The sequence below is a fragment of the Toxorhynchites rutilus genome, chromosome 3 (assembly GCF_029784135.1).
Source record: "Toxorhynchites rutilus septentrionalis strain SRP chromosome 3, ASM2978413v1, whole genome shotgun sequence".
NCBI classification, from domain to species: Eukaryota; Metazoa; Arthropoda; class Insecta; order Diptera; family Culicidae; genus Toxorhynchites; species Toxorhynchites rutilus.
In genome coordinates this window covers 183,088,425-183,104,739 of record NC_073746.1, presented here as the reverse complement: position 1 = coordinate 183,104,739, position 16,315 = coordinate 183,088,425, and the positions used below count along the sequence as shown (strand labels likewise).

Sequence of the window (16,315 nt, the reverse complement as noted above, 5' to 3'; positions counted from 1 at the left end):
AAATATGCCACCTCGACCAAAACCAAACCTCAATATGTGAAGCGTTGTGGGTTTCTTACTACGTTTTTGTACGTATGTGAAAATTCTAATTCCTACTCTAGGTGGATAATCTCAGCTTGATTCATACATGTACCTACTATTTCAATAATGATTTAAACAAATTTAGATAAGGAACAACGCATAAATCTATCCCATTTAGCATGATATATGTAATTGTTCATTTTACCTTCACCATGTGATCATTTTAACCACACGATAAAAAAAATGTTCAATTTTACACAGTGTTTGCCAAATGATCCACTCATTGAAAAAATCGCTTCTCAGAGAGTGCAAATTATATTATTATTTAGCTCGGTAGAGGCTAAGGGAGGGTAGTCAGATTATATTTTCCATTTTTAACGCCGCTATCCCTTGAAATATGTATATTCATATAGACCGTATAGTTTTACTAGCAACACCGCTCCAGTGAGAAGCAAAAACTCTCGCGTTTTATCTCTTTTCCCATTCGCTGCTCTCCGCAAATGGTGACTGAATGATGACGTAATTTTTCTTGTATCATCTATTGCTTTGTACTTTTCTGTGCAGTGGGTTTCGCTATAGTAAAATGGGACGATATATGCGGTTCAAACTTGTATGCAGGCTTCGAAAATGGTATGCGATGTTTGATACAGATCGGATATGCAATCAACAGTCTTCGTTCCTCTCTTAGTTTAATCACTAAATGTTACACAAGTGATTACTGACATTCATACAAGTATCTGAATGATCCTCTCATATTTGGTTATATGTTCGTGAGAGTTTACTTGCATGACACATTGTGTATCATTCGATTTTGATCGAAATTCAAACACTGATTTTACATCATATTTCCTTTTGATGAAAAATGTATTATTTTTATTTTCTATAATAAAAACCGTTTGATATCTTGAACAACCGTTAGTTAAGCTATAATATTCTCCGAAGAACGGAAATTTTAGCAGCATGTGGACGCAGTAAATGGGCATATTCCTTAGGGTGTTAATTTTAACCGCTTTTCCCCTATATATTTTGGAAAAAAGAACTCCTAGGCATCTTCTCATGGTGCAGATTCTTTCCCACGGGGCGGTACCATGGCCGGAGGACATCTTTGTCATTCAACCAACAACAAGATCAACGCAAGGCAGTAATCGAAAATGAGCGATTCGCTGTGGGATACCCAAATATTTTCTGATGAACAATAATCAAAATTCCATTTGTTTTATACAGGAGGGAAATGTGAAAAACGAATGCAATTCTCTAATGATTGGTTCTATGATTAGCCATAATTAGCTCAAATTATTGGTCCAATATTAGCATTACAAAAAGTGGTCCTTTGATGGTTTCAACACGGCACTTATGAAAACATTCGCAGAATGGAATCATTTGAATCACAAAAAAAAGCAATCAACTTATGTGTCCATCATCAGTAACATTAAAAAAAAGTAGCTGAACAATTGTTACTATGTTTCCAGGTGGAAAACTGCCAAACAAACGCGTCCAGCGCAAGAAGCATCAGCTGGAGTGTCTCGCGAATGAGGTGATAACGCTGGCCCGCCCGGGAGATGTAATCGTTGATTTTTGTTCGGGCACTGGACACTTGGGGATACTGCTAGCGTACCTTCTGCCCGAGTGTACAATCTATCTGCTCGAGAACAAGGAAGAATCCCAACAGCTGGCAACGGAACGAGTGAAGCGACTGGGGCTGACAAATGTTGTTTATTTGCAGTGCAATTTGGACTACTTCGAGGCCAATTTCGACATCGGAGTATCGCTACACGCTTGTGGCGTTGCCACCGATATTGTGCTGGAAAAATGCTTCAATCGAAATGCGAACTTTGTGTGCTGCCCCTGCTGCTATGGTAAGCTGTACGAGTTTGATCGAGTAAGGTACCCTAGGAGCAAGGTTTTCCAACAGTCGAATTTGCTACTCAAGGAGTATTTGTGCATTGCGCACTGTGCAGATCAAACACATGATTTGGATAACGACAGAACCAACGTTGAAAAATCTCACCAAGGTTTTTACTGCATGGATGTGATAGACAAGGATCGTGCATTGCGGGCGGAAGAATTCGGTTACACGGTGAAGCAGAAACGTTTGAATCCGGAGAATTGTACCCCTAAAAACAGAATCCTGGTTGGACGCCGTAAGTAATTAGACAATGAATAAAACATGGTTTCTTGAACATCTCTCCTGACTCGCCTTTAAATTAGACAAAATCACACTTCACTTAATTTAATTACTGCCTTTTTCTCTTAACAATTTACATTATTTCTACTTAATCTCCGACTTCCAGAATCGAACGAATGTTCTCGATTACATCCTCGGGCACGTCCAGCGGCTTTTCGCTGAGTTTGCCTGTCTTCGGATTTATCACATAAATCTCGTAAATGGTTTTCTCCGGGTCCGTCGTGTCTTGACTTTCAACCAACACGAGAGAGTTAATATCAATGGCCTCCAGCAGACCCAAACCGCGGGGTTCCACTTCTGTCTCTCCCGATTCCTGCTGCCGATCGTCTGGAGGATTATGTTCTTCCTTGCAAACCGAGCTGCTGCTTGCAGTGGAGATGTCTTCGGTGGCAGGGTTAGTTATTGCTTTCTCGGGTTCGGGTTTAAATTCTACTTTTGGTTCCGGTTGCACCTTGACGGGCCTGTCCTGTGTCGAAACTGGATTGGGATCAGCATTCAGCGTCGCAGCTTCGTTTTGAGTGATTTCAGCGTTTTCGAGTGCATCAACGCAAATCACTGAATGCGAATCGTTGATGGCTGACGGAGGGGGAGTAGCTATCGTAGGACAAGGTTTTCGGGTGTACATATCAGCCTTCACTGGGTGCGCAATCGGTGCGTTGGTTGGCATCGGTATGTACACCGCATCACATCCACCATAGTACTTAGATTCAATCGCTTCAAGCTCGACATCTGGACAGTTATCGACCATGTCACTACTGTCCACAACATCCGGTTCCTGATAGGTTACCGTCGTTTGAGTTTGATCATCTAGATTCTGCAGAGTGATTACATTCGTTATTTCCGGGACATTCTGGTGGACCTCGTGGAGAAGCACATTTTGATTTTTTAGTTCAGCTTTTATTTCGTAAACACTTTTTGACTCTTCATCGACAATATCGATGTCCATTGCCTCGATGTCAAGAGGGGGCTCGCTCGGAATTTCCACAGTTGGGACGGAATCCGAATTTGTATGTGAAGACTCATTCAGCTCTACAGAAGCAGGTGCTTCCGGTGCTTCAAACTCTTTGAACATCACGTTCGGAACGTAACGAATGTCTTCCACGTCTGTTTTTCTAACCTCAGACAGCGAGTCTCCTATGTCAGATTCGCCCGAATGATGCTCATCATTAGGAAAACTTTCCACGTCCACTGAATCTTCATCAACCGCATGTGGACTTTCTATTGCTGTGCTGTCCGTTAATTTAATAATTTCCTGCTTTTCTAGAGATTCCTTATCGAACGTTTTTCGTTTCCTCGACTTTGGCTTTGGGTCCTTTAGTAGAGGCTCAGTTTTGTTTATTCTTTCTCCGTCCAGCATAACACGGGCAGCCCTGCTCACACGCTTTTTGGGGTTCCGATTTTTACTCTGATTTATCTGCAACCTAAAACAAAAAAAAAGTTATCTATACATGAAACACCTTATATTTAAAAAAAATACTTTTTAGCACTTTTCTCCAGCTTCAGCTTCTCCTTTGCCTCCAACTTCATCTGGCGTTCGACCTCACGCTGTCGCTCTATCTGCTCATCTTCCTCCTGGAATTGGCTTTTCAACACTTCGATGTTGAACTCTTTCGGATACAGAAGAGCTTTGTTGACCAGCATCAAATTTAGACGCTCTTCTTTTTTGAACTGTGTTTGAGAAACAAAAACATTCACTGTTAGAACTGATTATGTAGTTTAAAAAAACCGTTACAATTGATTTTTTTATATTATTTATTTATTATTTATATGTACTAAGCGAACGTTCGAGGGTCCAATCTCAGAACTCTTTATTGACTGATCTTTTAATCAAGTTCAAAGCGACGAGGCAAAACGTATGGTTTAGGGTGCCAATGAAAATCGTCATATCAATTTTTCATACCGGACTCCCTGCGAAATGTTGATTTGCACGATAAAATACGCTCTGCAAAATATCAGCTCATTCGGACTTCATTTACTATTGCCGCAGATGTCAAAAGTTAAGTTTTCTGAAAATCGAAAAATCACCCAAGGGGGGAGTAAAGGAAATCGGGGTTTTCAGAAAAAAAAAAGTTTGATGCCAAATATCTTAGAATTGCATGAAACGTCGAGATTTACTGTTACCTCGAAAAAAAAAATTTTTTGTTGTTTTTCAAATACCTTGGAGTATATTTTGACTCTCAATGTACCTGGGGAATACACATTGCATATTTGAAACAGAAATGCAAAGAATCAATTTTCTCCAAACAATAACCGGAACATGGTGGAGTGCCCATCCAGGAGACCTCATTCAGCCGTGCAAAACAACCATGTTATCAGTGTTAGAATATGGCAGTTTTTGCTTCCGATCAGCTGCCAGGATTCATATTCTCAAGCTGGAGAGGATACAATATCGTTGCTTGCGTATAGTCATGGGGTGTCTGCATTCGACACATACGATGAGTCTCGAAGTCTTGGCAGGAGTATCCCCGCTTACTCTTCGGTTCACAGAATTATCTTACAGATTTCTCATCCGTCTCATCCTCTGGGGTCGATTTGGGGGTCCCAGGGGTCGACAGAAACGAAAATAGGTTTTGGGGGTCTACGGGTCTGAATATCGACCCCTATAAAATAACATAAATTCATATTTGAAATATTTAAGATGCTACATAAGTTGTGTTACGTTAACCACTCTGTTATAAGAATGATCAGAGTTGCCACGTTTGATCCTGTAATATTTTCTGAAAAAATCTGTATACCTGTATTTTTAACAAAAAAATCTGTATAAAAAAAACTAACGGAAAAATGGAAAGAAAGGTTTTTTTTCATTCTGAATTTATTGCTCTCATTTATGGTTTGCTTAAGTCGTGTCAATACAACAAATTAAATCATAAAAAAGTTTTCTCATAATAAATTGTATGATGTTTATACATGGTTTTGTTGAACTTTGCTTTTCTTAAATTTTCCGTCAATTTCATCCTTGACGCTCCTCCTTGAGCCGATACATAGTTTTTTGCTTTCAAAATGGAGTCAATCATTGTGGATCTTTAACTTCTGTATCTTTGCAGAAAATCTGTAATTCTGTATATACAGATTCTCTATTTGAAATTTGGCGAAAAATCTGTGAAAAACAGAATATTTTGTATATGTGGCAACCCTGAGAATGACTAATATCTTAGATGAAAATGAAAAAGTACAAGATGATAAAATTCGGCAAGTAAAAAAAACGTGAACAGGTTCGTGCAAGATAATGTGTTTGAGCGTATGAGTCCTTCAGGCATGTTTAACATGTCTCTGTATTTTCATCATATACGCGATTTAACACGAAAGAAGTCATCATCAAATTTATGTTCAAAAAAGCTCCTGACATTTTACTGTATAACAAGCTTGCCCTTAGGTTGCAATTTCATATGCGTTCTGAAATACGTTGGAGCTTGAATGATAAAGTACTCAACTTCTAATTTAATTCAAGAGATTTAAAGGTATTTACATAGCCAAATGAAGTGAATTAGAATAAAGTGATGGAAAAAGAATTGACAAAATGCTTGGTCATATATGTGCATGGCGTAACAAATTTAAAAAAAAATTATTTCAAGAAACTTGAAATGGGTCGCGAAGAGAGAAAAATGTTACTCAATTTATTATATACCAACAGATTTTCTCTCAAGCTGGAGGAGTCTATCATTACTCGGTTACCTCTACACACTGGCATTCGCTGACCTCCAAGAGTCTCTTGCCTAGCAAGATTTTCAGCTTTTTTGAATTTGTGCTTCAGCTGCAGGGTGACGAATTCAACTTGATTGAAATTAGATCAATAATCAATAATATTTTGACTTTCTGGCAAAACTTTCAAAACAAAATTTAAGCAGAAGAGAATATTCACAGTTTCCGCATTTGTCAAAATTATCACAAAAGCTTCAAGACCATGTTATATTTTCATATGTCACTCACTTGGACGCATTACACAAGGATTCTACTAAAATGTTTTTAGATCTTCAAAATTTTCAAATTCCTCAATGATAATAAATCTGTACTATATCACATCCATGGAATTAGCCAAGGTGATAATGCAAGAATCAGTGCTCCCGTGGCCGGGTGGTTAGCGTCACACCTAACATGCCGGGAGTTCGAGTTCGATTCCCGTTCTGGTCAGGGGAATTTTTCGTCAAAAAATTTCCTCCGACTTGCACTGTGGTCACGCGTATTCTAGAGCTTGTCACTCAGAATGCATTCAAGGCGTGTTAATTGGCATATAAATCTCAACTAAGTACCAAAGATTGGACTCGGAAAAAATGCGACATTTTGTTTTGGGTGTAACTTTTTATCGCGTGGGTAAAAAATAATGAAATCTTTGGTAATATGTTATGTTATGTGTTATGTTTATGTGTGCAAAATTTATCACAATCTGTTAAGTAGTTTCCGAGATGCATTCGAAATAAAAAGAGCTACGCCAGCAAATGGCGGTGGGCGCGGTGATCGATAATTCTGGTCAGTCGTACAGGCCTGGAAGCGGCCGAAAACCGAAAACGGAATACCCAGAAAAGGCGCAGAAGATGAGTCAGTACTTTAAGAAGAACCCGAACCTTTCCACCCGAGACGTGGCCAAAAAGGTCAATTCGTCGAAGTGATTCGTCCAGCAAACAATGATGTTGAAAGCTGGGCTACGTGTTTTCAAGATCAGGAAAGCGCCAAACCGGACTGACAAGCAAAACACGGTGGCCAAATGGCGTGCACGGAAGCTGTATCGTGAGTGGCTGGTCAAGCCAGGTTGTCTCGTCATGGACGACGAGACATACATTAAGGCGGACACCAAACAAATCCCCGGCCTCGAGTTTTTTGTCGGTACGTCCCGCATGGAGGTTCCGGAAATGTTCCGAAAGAGAAAAACGGACAAATTCGCGAAGAAGTACCTGTTGTGGCAGGCGATCTGTGGGTGCGGACTAGGATTGGGCGATCTCGAATCGATTTTTAGAAGATCAATCTTTTTCATTCCGATTTCCGATTTTTTGGATCGTACAAATGTACAAATGTACTTGAAAAAAAATAGAAAAAAGATTTTTTTGCTTTCGATTTTTTCGATCTTAGAAAAACTTTGTTGGCTTTGTAAGTATACATCGATTTTATTCTCAACAAATACCACCTAAAATTTTTGTTTTGAACATAATGTCATTTGGATTGATTTTTCTACGATTTAAACTGAATTTTTGGTGATCATTTCTGTGTCTCATTTTTTCGAGTCCAATCTTTAGTAAAAATGACGCAAGTAATACTACGCTGAGACGGCGAAGTTCCTCTAGGAACGTTAGTGCCATTTAAGAAGAAAAAGAAGAAGAAAAAGTTGATGCAAGAAAAGTTGACTATCATCAGCACAGATGAGGCAGGAGTACAACCAAGGTTTTCATATGTTCTAGTTATAACGAAACATTGAAAAACAGTATCCTGCGATGTGGGAAATATCTGAAAAAATATCTTCTAGTTTTTCCATCATCATACTTTGTCGAAAAAAGCTTCATTATGGTTGCAAGCAACGCGAAACCGAAGGAACCATTTGAAAATCAACGAACGCGGAAAATTAAGGCTTTAACTAACCAATATTGAACCGTATTTTGATATTTTGGTAGCTGTGGATAGATTGGTTTGCAATCTGAATGTTTTTATAGTTTGTGAGTAATTTGTATTCATAATTATTAATTACACTTGATAATTACTAAATTTTATCTCTATTTATTTTGTTGAATATGATGAGAAAATATTATATTTCTGTATTATAGTGACTTTCAACACTTTTGGTTGGTTTGTCACATTACTTCCAATTTTTGGAAGAATGTCCGGAGTATGAATTGAACTCGTGACTTTTTGCGGGGAAGGTACGGATGTTACCATTACGTCAGTTGCCTCCGTGAAAAAATAATGTCATGTTTATTCATTTAACCAACTGCAATGTTTTCAAATTGATAATTATTCTGTAAAAAAACTAAAGATAGGAATTTCAAAGAAATTCGGCTATGGGGGTCTAAGATATGAGTTAATTCTGGAAAAGGGGTCTCTTGCCCAAAATAGTTTGAGAGCCCCTGCTTTTTACCATCAGTACCTTACCCATGAAGTGCACCCTTCACGAGGCATCGGAAAAATATGGGAAAGTTAGATCTGATAAAATGTTCTTTACTGACGGTTCATTTATAAACGGGTCCACTGGCTTCGGCATTTTCAATGAAGATTCCAGTGCCTCTTTCAAACTCAAAGATCCTTGTTCGGTGTATGTCGCTGAAATGGGTGCGATATACTATGCTCTAGGGATCATTGAAACTCTCGGATAGAGCCGAAGAACAAACTACTGCTTTGGTTGAGAACACAGTTACTAATGAAAATTTTATTTCTAGGTTTAAAGTCAGCGCCTGCTGCGCATGGATATTCAAATTCAAATTCTGCACGCTAATATTATCTTATGCTAATACTCCTCCTCGTGCTAATCTTGAATTACTCCCATTTGGCTTCGTAAATCCTCCAAACGGACTCGTTGCAGTGGCTTCGTCAACATGTCCGCTAACATCGATTCCGAAGGGCAGTACTGCAGGTTGATTAGCTGTTGCTGATGGAGATCGCGAACGAAAAAGAATTGCGTTTCAATGTGTTTCGTCCTTCGCTCCAAACGGTCGCTTTCGATTACCTTGATGCAGCTCTGGTTGTCTTCGTATACTGGAATTGGCTGGGTTGAAGACTCGCCGATTTCATCCATCAATCGCTTCGTCCAGATAAGCTCTTGGCATCCCTCTGCAAGTGCAACCAGTTCGGCTTCAGTTGTGCTGAGGGCCACACACGACTGCTTTCTGGAACCCCACTGGATCAGGCCTCCTCCGAACATGATCAAATGCCCAGATTTAGACTTCCGGTCCCGCTGGTCTCCTGCCCAATCCGCGTCAGCGTATAGCGACAAGCCATCGCTGTTGCATCCCAGTGCCAGCTTGAGGTGACTGCTTGTTGCTAGATATCGCAGCACTCGCTTAGCTTCATTCCAGTCTTGTTGGTTGGGGCAACTGGATTTCTGCGCCAGGATCGTCGTGCTTACTGCAATATCCGGACGAGTGTGCAGTGCCACGTAAAGCAATCCTCCAATAAGGCTAATGAATTGGTGGTTATTCGGTAGCTGGTCATGCTCCTCCTCCTTCAGCTGCAAATAGCCTGGATCGATGGGAACCTTCGACGGTTTGGCATTTTCCAAGCTGAACCTCTTGACTAGCTTCTTGATGTAAGTCTGTTGGTTCAATTTGAAGCCATTCTGTCCACGTTCTACCTCCATACCCAAGAAATGATGAAGATCTCCCAGGTTGGTAACGGCGAACTGTTGCTCTAGATATCCCAAGATGGAGCGGAACTCTTCCTCTGACTGCGCGACGAAGACCATATCATCCACGTAGATTAGGATGTACGTCAATGCTCCTCCTTTCTTCCGGATGTATAGGCATGGATCTGCCTTCGACTGGATAAACCCTATGGCCTTGAAGATAGAATCCACCTTCTTGTTCCATACTCGCGCTGACTGTTTGAGTCCGTATAGGCTCCTCCTCAAGCGGCATACGGTACCCTCATTTCCGGTATGTAAACCATCGGGTTGGCGCATATAGATGACTTCATCCAGCTCTCCGTTAAGATACGCCGTCTTGACATCTACGTGCTTCACAGTCAGATTCTTCCGGGCAGCGACGGTTAGCAACATGCGAAACGTGACTTGCTTCGCCACAGGTGCGAAAACTTCGTAGTAATCGACACCAAACTTCTGGGTGAAGCCTTGTGCCGCACGATGTTGCCCTTTTCGTCCTCCTTGGTTTTGAACAGCCACTTGCAACCAATTGCACGCTCACCGGGGGGTAGATCGACGAGCTCCCATGTGTTGTTCCTCACTAACGCTTGATATTCTTCGATCATTGCAGCTTTCCAAAGTTCGGCGTCAGCGAATTGTAACGCCTCCTTGAAACTACGGGGGTCACTAGCGGTGCGGCTAGCGAGACAGTTGCCCTTCTTCATACGTTGCTGCTCCGATGCGATCCGACGAACCAACCGTTGGCTGAACGTTGCGCTGGCCTGAAAATTGGTAGGACGGTAGGCCTTTGCTCGGAATATAATAATCAAGGTACTTGCCTGGTAATGCGCGCTCCCTTCCGCTGCGCCTCAATACCTGTGACTCGGGTGGTTGTGAAGATTGTCGCGGGGGGAGCGCAATGATTGTCACGTCACCGTCAGAAACATCACTTTCGCTGGTTTCGACTTGCGAGTAGTAGTTGGATGCCTCCGAATCGTCCGAATCATCATCTGACTGCTCCTCTTCTTTTTCTTCCTCAGGTGGGTGCGCCTCGATGACATCGACGACATCTGCTTGTGCTTCTTCGAAATCCAAGGACATGAATGTACGCACCTGCGTTGGCTTCCTCACTGGAGCTGGTACGATATCGGATGGTTCGTGGGACGGTTCACTAATGAAGACTACATCCCGACTCTTGAAAACCTTCTTCGTGGCGGTATCATACAAGCGGTATGCCTTGGTATCTTCATCGAAACCCACGAGAATCGATTCCTTGGACTTGGCATCCCATTTGCGCCGTTTTTGCTTGGGAATGTGTGCCATCACCTTGGCACCAATCACACGAATGTGTGACAAATTCGGCTTACGGCCACTCCAAGCCTCCTCCGGTGTTTGCTTGTGCCCTTTGGTCGGGGAACGGTTCATAAAGTACGTTGCAGCTGCCACCGCTTCGGCCCAGAATGCCTTCGGTAGCTTCGCTTCAAACAATATGCAACGAGCCCGCTCGACGATGGTGCGATTAACTCGCTCGGCCAGACCGTTTTGCTCCGGGGTATACTCCGTTGACGTCTGGTGCCGGATGCCCAATACTCTCAGCCGGTTCTGGAAAGACTTATTGGTGTATTCCTTACCATTGTCAGTCCGAAGAATTTTCAATTTGCATCCGGTTTGCCGCTCTGCGAGACTGTGGTAGTGGATGAACGCTCGCAGCACCTCGGCTTCGGACTTGGTCTCCAGAAAATAGACGGAAATTCGTCTCGTCTTATGGTCGGTGAAGGACACGTAGTATCGACTTCCGCCCAACGATGTCTCCTCCATCGGACCGCAAATGTCTGAATGGACGACCTCCAGCACTTGACCTGCACGATGTCCCTCCTTAGGAAAAGGTAGACGGGACTGTTTTCCCATCGCACAGACGACACAATTTCCACAAGTCGTTTCATCGAACTGTATACCAGAAGCTAGACCACCTTTCAGCTGCTTCAGGCTGCCTACATTCAGGTGACCCATTCTCCTGTGCCACGTGTCGATATTGCTTGATGTGCATGCCACTGACGTTGCTATAGTCTTTTTCGCTTCGAACCGAAACAGCCCTTTCTCGATGTCATGGCAACCCGTTGCTATGACGACGCCCGATGGGTCGATCACCTTGACTCCGGTTAGAGAAAATTGCACCACGTGTCCACGGCGAACGATTTGACTTACCGAAAGAAGGTTGTTGGACATTTCGGGTGCCGTTGACTTCTATCGGTGGGCTTTCGGGAGTACACTTCGCATCTAGCTTGACCAGGCCACTCGCAACGATATTCATCGTCACTTTGTCTGCTGCTATAACTACACCGCGTGCATCCCTCGTGTTCACCAGAAGTTTTCGGTTGTTGGTGAAATGATCCGACGCTCCTGAATCAAAATACCAAGCTTCGTCATCCGAACCGTTGTTAGTCGATAACACGGCACTAAACGCTGATCCTCGTTGATTCGCTGGGCATTCTCGGGCGATGTGGCCAAACTTCTTGCATCGCTTGCATTTGGGTCCCTTGGGCTGCTCTGCTGACCTGCTTTCGGCTGCGCTTTGCTTCTTCCTCGTTTGAGGTTTCCTTTTCCCAAAAAATGCGGTTCGGTCGGTTTGCGTTTGCACTTCTTGTAACAATTTCGTTTTGATGCTGTCCCCTGTAATCGCAGTCCCAGAGCTTTCCAATGCCATTATCATGGGTTTGTACTCTTCCGGTAGACCTGCTAACAGCAACGTTCCGATCCATTCCTCAGAGATATCAAATCCAACGCCTCGAAGCTGGTGGGCGGTGGAAATGATCTGGGTGACGTACTGGTCCACAGAATCGCATGCGGCCATCATTGTGGTGATGAGCTTTCGCAGGAGTCCTACTCGCCGGGTCAAACCGGTGTCTTCAAACGCTGCTTCCAGTTTCGCCCAACACTCACTTGCCGTTCTTGCGTCCTTCACGTGAACGTAGTTGATCGGATCAAGTAGAAGGATGATTTTCGCACGCGCTTTCCTATCCTTCCGTTGGTCGACGGCTGGGAAAATTCCATCAGCATTCGCTATCGGCTTCACCGCATCCCACAGGTCCTCAAGCTCCAAAAATGTTTCCACCGCAAATTTCCAAGTTGCCCAATTGTCGCGACCAGTCAGGCGTTCTATGGACGGTAGGGTTGACGAATTTTGAACTTGAGTTGCTGCTGGTACCGGTGCTGGTTCGCCGCTTCCGCTTCCTCCTGAGTTACTACCTCCAGTCGACATTTTTTCTTCACTAATCTCGAACTTTCTTCAGTTTTCCGCTGGGCCCATAACCTCTCGGATAGAGCCGAAGAACAAACTACTGCTTTGGTTGAGAACACAGTTACTAATGAAAATTTTATTTCTAGGTTTAAAGTCAGCGCCTGCTGCGCATGGATATTCAAATTCAAATTCTGCACGCTAATATTATCTTACGCTAATAGAAACACTGCCCATCGACCATTATTTTATTTTTTCAGACAGGCAATCCGCTCAATGAAGGTTTATAAACGCTCATCTTATTTCCAAACAAGAATAAGACAACTATTGAGTGTTTGGTTCAAAAATTATTCATGATTACCTAAGCATGGGTTACCTCTCATTGCTCGATTCCGGGGAATGAGAAAGCGGACTCGCTAGCTAAGGTGGGCGCTTTAGAAGGCACACTCTTTGAAAGGCAAATTGTTTATAACGAATTTTTTCACATTCCTCGTCAGCACACACTCGTAATTTGACAGCGCATGTGGAGTGAAGATGAGTTCGGTCGTTGGTTACACACGATTATCCCTAAGGTCTCGACGAGTGCATGGTTCATGGGATTGAATGTAGGTCGTGATTTCATTAGCGTGATATCTCGGCTTATGTCCAATCACTATAACCTAAACGCGCATCTCTATCGCATTGGGCTTGCAGCAAACAATCTTTGTAATTGTGTCGATGGCTACCACGACATCGAGCATATTGTCTGGTTGTGTATCCGGTTCCATGCTGCTCGCTCTCAGCTCTCTAGATCATTGAGGGCACAAGGCAGACAATCGGATATCCCCGATATCTTAGGTAGCCGTGATCCTGGTCGTCTGCTTCATCTATACCTGTTCCTCAGAAACGCCGATGTCAACGTTTAATGATGTTTCCTTCGTTGTATCCCTCGTATCCTTCGTTGTATTTAATGATGTTACGCTAGATATGGGATACAGACTAGGGGCGTTGCTGATTAATGGTCAACTGCATCCCAATAGGAAGTATCCCGTGACGGGCACACCTATAGAGCATTGGAGACAGCAACATCCCAATTACGAAAACACTTGTAATACTAACCTCGAGCCAACCGCGAGTAATCGGTTACATATTACTAATATAGCTTATAAGAAATATTGCCAAAATATTGAACTCTCGGCCCCGTCAGGCTAACGCCATATGAGCCTTGATAAAAATATATATTTTGGAAAAAAAAATAAAACCTCCATATACCAAATTTGGTTCCTTTTGCTTGATTAGTTCTTGAGTTATGCAGAAATTTGTGTTTCATTTGTACGGCAGCCACCTTTTAGAGAGAGGAGGAGGGGAGTGTCGAATCACCATAGAAACGTTTATCGATCCCTAAAACCTCTATATGCCAAGTTTGATTTCATTTGCTCGAGTTCTTGAGTTATTCAGCCCAGCCCATTTTGATAAAAGGTGCTCCGTGTATATTCATGTGTCTAGATTAGAAAATTACAGCCTGAGTCTTACGAGCATTGAGAATCAATTCATTATTATTGCTTCAAGATATCATATTTTGAGTATCAATGTTGACCATGTCTACGATATTTGTTAAACCATTAAGCTTCCCCGATAGGTATAACTGGCAGTCATCGGCATACAGGTGAATCATACAGTAGTTCATATGGTTAGGTAGGTCATTTATGAACATTGAAAATAATAGAGAGCTTAAGATAGACACTTGCGGTACGCCACTTTCAATCTGGACAATATCAGATTTCGTACCGTCGGAATCAACATATCAAGAGCGGTTCGACAAATAGCTTAACATCAACGCAACGGCAGATTCATGTAGCATAAAACAGCGTTCAAGTTGGCAGATGGCAATTTTGGCAGACATTCATTGCGAACATAAACATATCAGCTCAACAAAACAATATAAACTTTGATAATTTACACTACGTTAAAATTTACTGTAATAGAAGCATAAATAGCAGAATTTTGATAACATTCTTTCGGTATAAGGCGGAGGAAGGCCGCCCGACAGGACCTCGAAATATTTTTGTAATATGGTCAATAAAATTAAGTTTTATGGGAAATTCGTCACATTAAATTACAAATTGTAGTTTTTTTTATCGCCATCTGAAAATTGTACATTTTTTTAATGCAAATGCTAACACAACCAACATACCTTAAGTTTAAGATCCCTTCGGCTGCGATTCGGAAACAGTTGAATCATCATCGAAAAGTCCGTCCCAATTGTGTGCAAACAACGATAGAAGCGAATCGTTTCTTCAGGTGGCCAATCTTTGGTCCTTTTATATCGGCTGTAGTATCCTGAGTCTGAAAAAAAAATTACAAATTCAGTATCGTGGGAGCACCCCGAATGTTACATCACATACTCCCACTAAATTCATCATCGTACACTATTTCCTGCTTGGCCATTGTGTCCCTAATCTCCCGCTCCCGTTCATTCTCCACCACCAGACTGGTTTCGTCCAGAATCATTTCCCCATTAGGACCAAGTTTGAGTTGAGGCGTTAGTTGTACGAGTGGCTTTGGAGGATCCGGGGGCGGAGGTATCGTGGGGGCAGGTGTAGGTGAGCGAGATTTGCTGACACTGTGTGAGTCTCTGTCCACCGTGTTGGGGATATTTTCAAGTGAACCCTTTTTGTTTGTCAGCGTCGGATTTTTCATAGGGTTCTTGACGGGATTATAATAGATCATGTCAAACATTGTGAGCGACTGTTTGTCAACATTTTGTATGTTGTTGAGACGCTTGCGAAGATCTCGCTTTGCATCGGACGCCTTCTGGGATTCTTCCTGTTTGATTGTTTTGCGAGACTTCAAGCTTACTTCCGAATAGGACTTGTTCGAAGTCATCGATTCAGTACGGATGCGTTTCCTGGAGCTGTTTATAGTGTTGAGGTACGCAAATTTGGAATCTATTTTTCTTGGTGAAAGTGGTTCTTCGGTACAGACTACCGGCAAAGATTGCTGAATTGGCGCTGGTGTCATTACTTTGGCTGGTTCTTCAACTGGTCCTATAATAAAAAAGGTCGTTAATAATCACGAAAATACGTACATAAATATTCTTACTTGGTGATTTGAAAGTAGACTGATCTTCGCATACATTTGATTCATGTTTTTTCAAAATATCAATCTTAACTTTGGTATCTTTACCATCCTCGCGATTCACATCTTTGCTCCCCAGATTATTGTATTTCTTGTCTTCAATCAGTTCACTTGGATCCTCAGCTTTCCGTTCTTCCTTTGTGCTAACGGATTCGGTCTTCTCGAGTTTTGTCTCAGTTGATTCACAGTTAGTTTGTTTTGGTGGTCTGCGAATTGACAAATTCGCAGCCACTTTAACGCGTGGTCGTCTCGTTGCCATGATTTACAGATTCACTCTGTAAGAATTTCACACCACTAGAACTGAAAACGTGTGTCACTTAGCTACATTGTGTCTTAAGATTTCAAGAACCTCTAGCAATGTTTATACATGCCGAATCCTCCCATGAACTATTTCAGAATGAAGACATTCTGGCGCTGCCTTGGGCCAATCTCTGCTGTTTATCATTACAACGAAATTGACAGTCTGTTGCATGGTGGTTTCACA

The 16,315-nt window shown here is 42.3% G+C and overlaps 2 protein-coding genes across 4 annotated transcripts in view; one reads left to right on the top strand and one right to left on the bottom strand.

Annotated features, from left to right (window-relative positions):
• The window catches only part of LOC129780466 (glutathione S-transferase C-terminal domain-containing protein homolog), a 20,444-nt gene extending 18,243 nt beyond the window's left edge, over positions 1 to 2,201 (top strand). Inside the window, exon 2 of the mRNA XM_055788780.1 lies at positions 1,491 to 2,201. Within this exon, the coding sequence (XP_055644755.1) occupies positions 1,491 to 2,170 (680 nt within the window). The 3' untranslated portion in view covers positions 2,171 to 2,201. The remainder of the gene's footprint in view (positions 1 to 1,490) is intronic.
• Positions 2,193 to 16,315, bottom strand: LOC129780465 (transcription factor TFIIIB component B'' homolog). Of its 3 annotated transcripts, none has more exons than XM_055788778.1 (6): positions 16,199 to 16,315; positions 15,796 to 16,131; positions 15,099 to 15,740; positions 14,888 to 15,039; positions 3,684 to 3,874; positions 2,193 to 3,627 (listed from the first exon to the last, which is right to left on the bottom strand). In XM_055788778.1, exons 2-6 carry the CDS (start codon positions 16,088 to 16,090, stop codon positions 2,295 to 2,297), a joined length of 2,613 nt encoding a protein of 870 aa, XP_055644753.1. In that variant the 5' UTR covers positions 16,091 to 16,131; positions 16,199 to 16,315; the 3' UTR covers positions 2,193 to 2,294. The 3 variants fall into 3 exon arrangements, with proteins under 3 accessions (XP_055644753.1, XP_055644754.1, XP_055644752.1); XM_055788779.1 differs by having other exon boundaries at positions 16,181 to 16,290; XM_055788777.1 differs by having other exon boundaries at positions 15,796 to 16,286.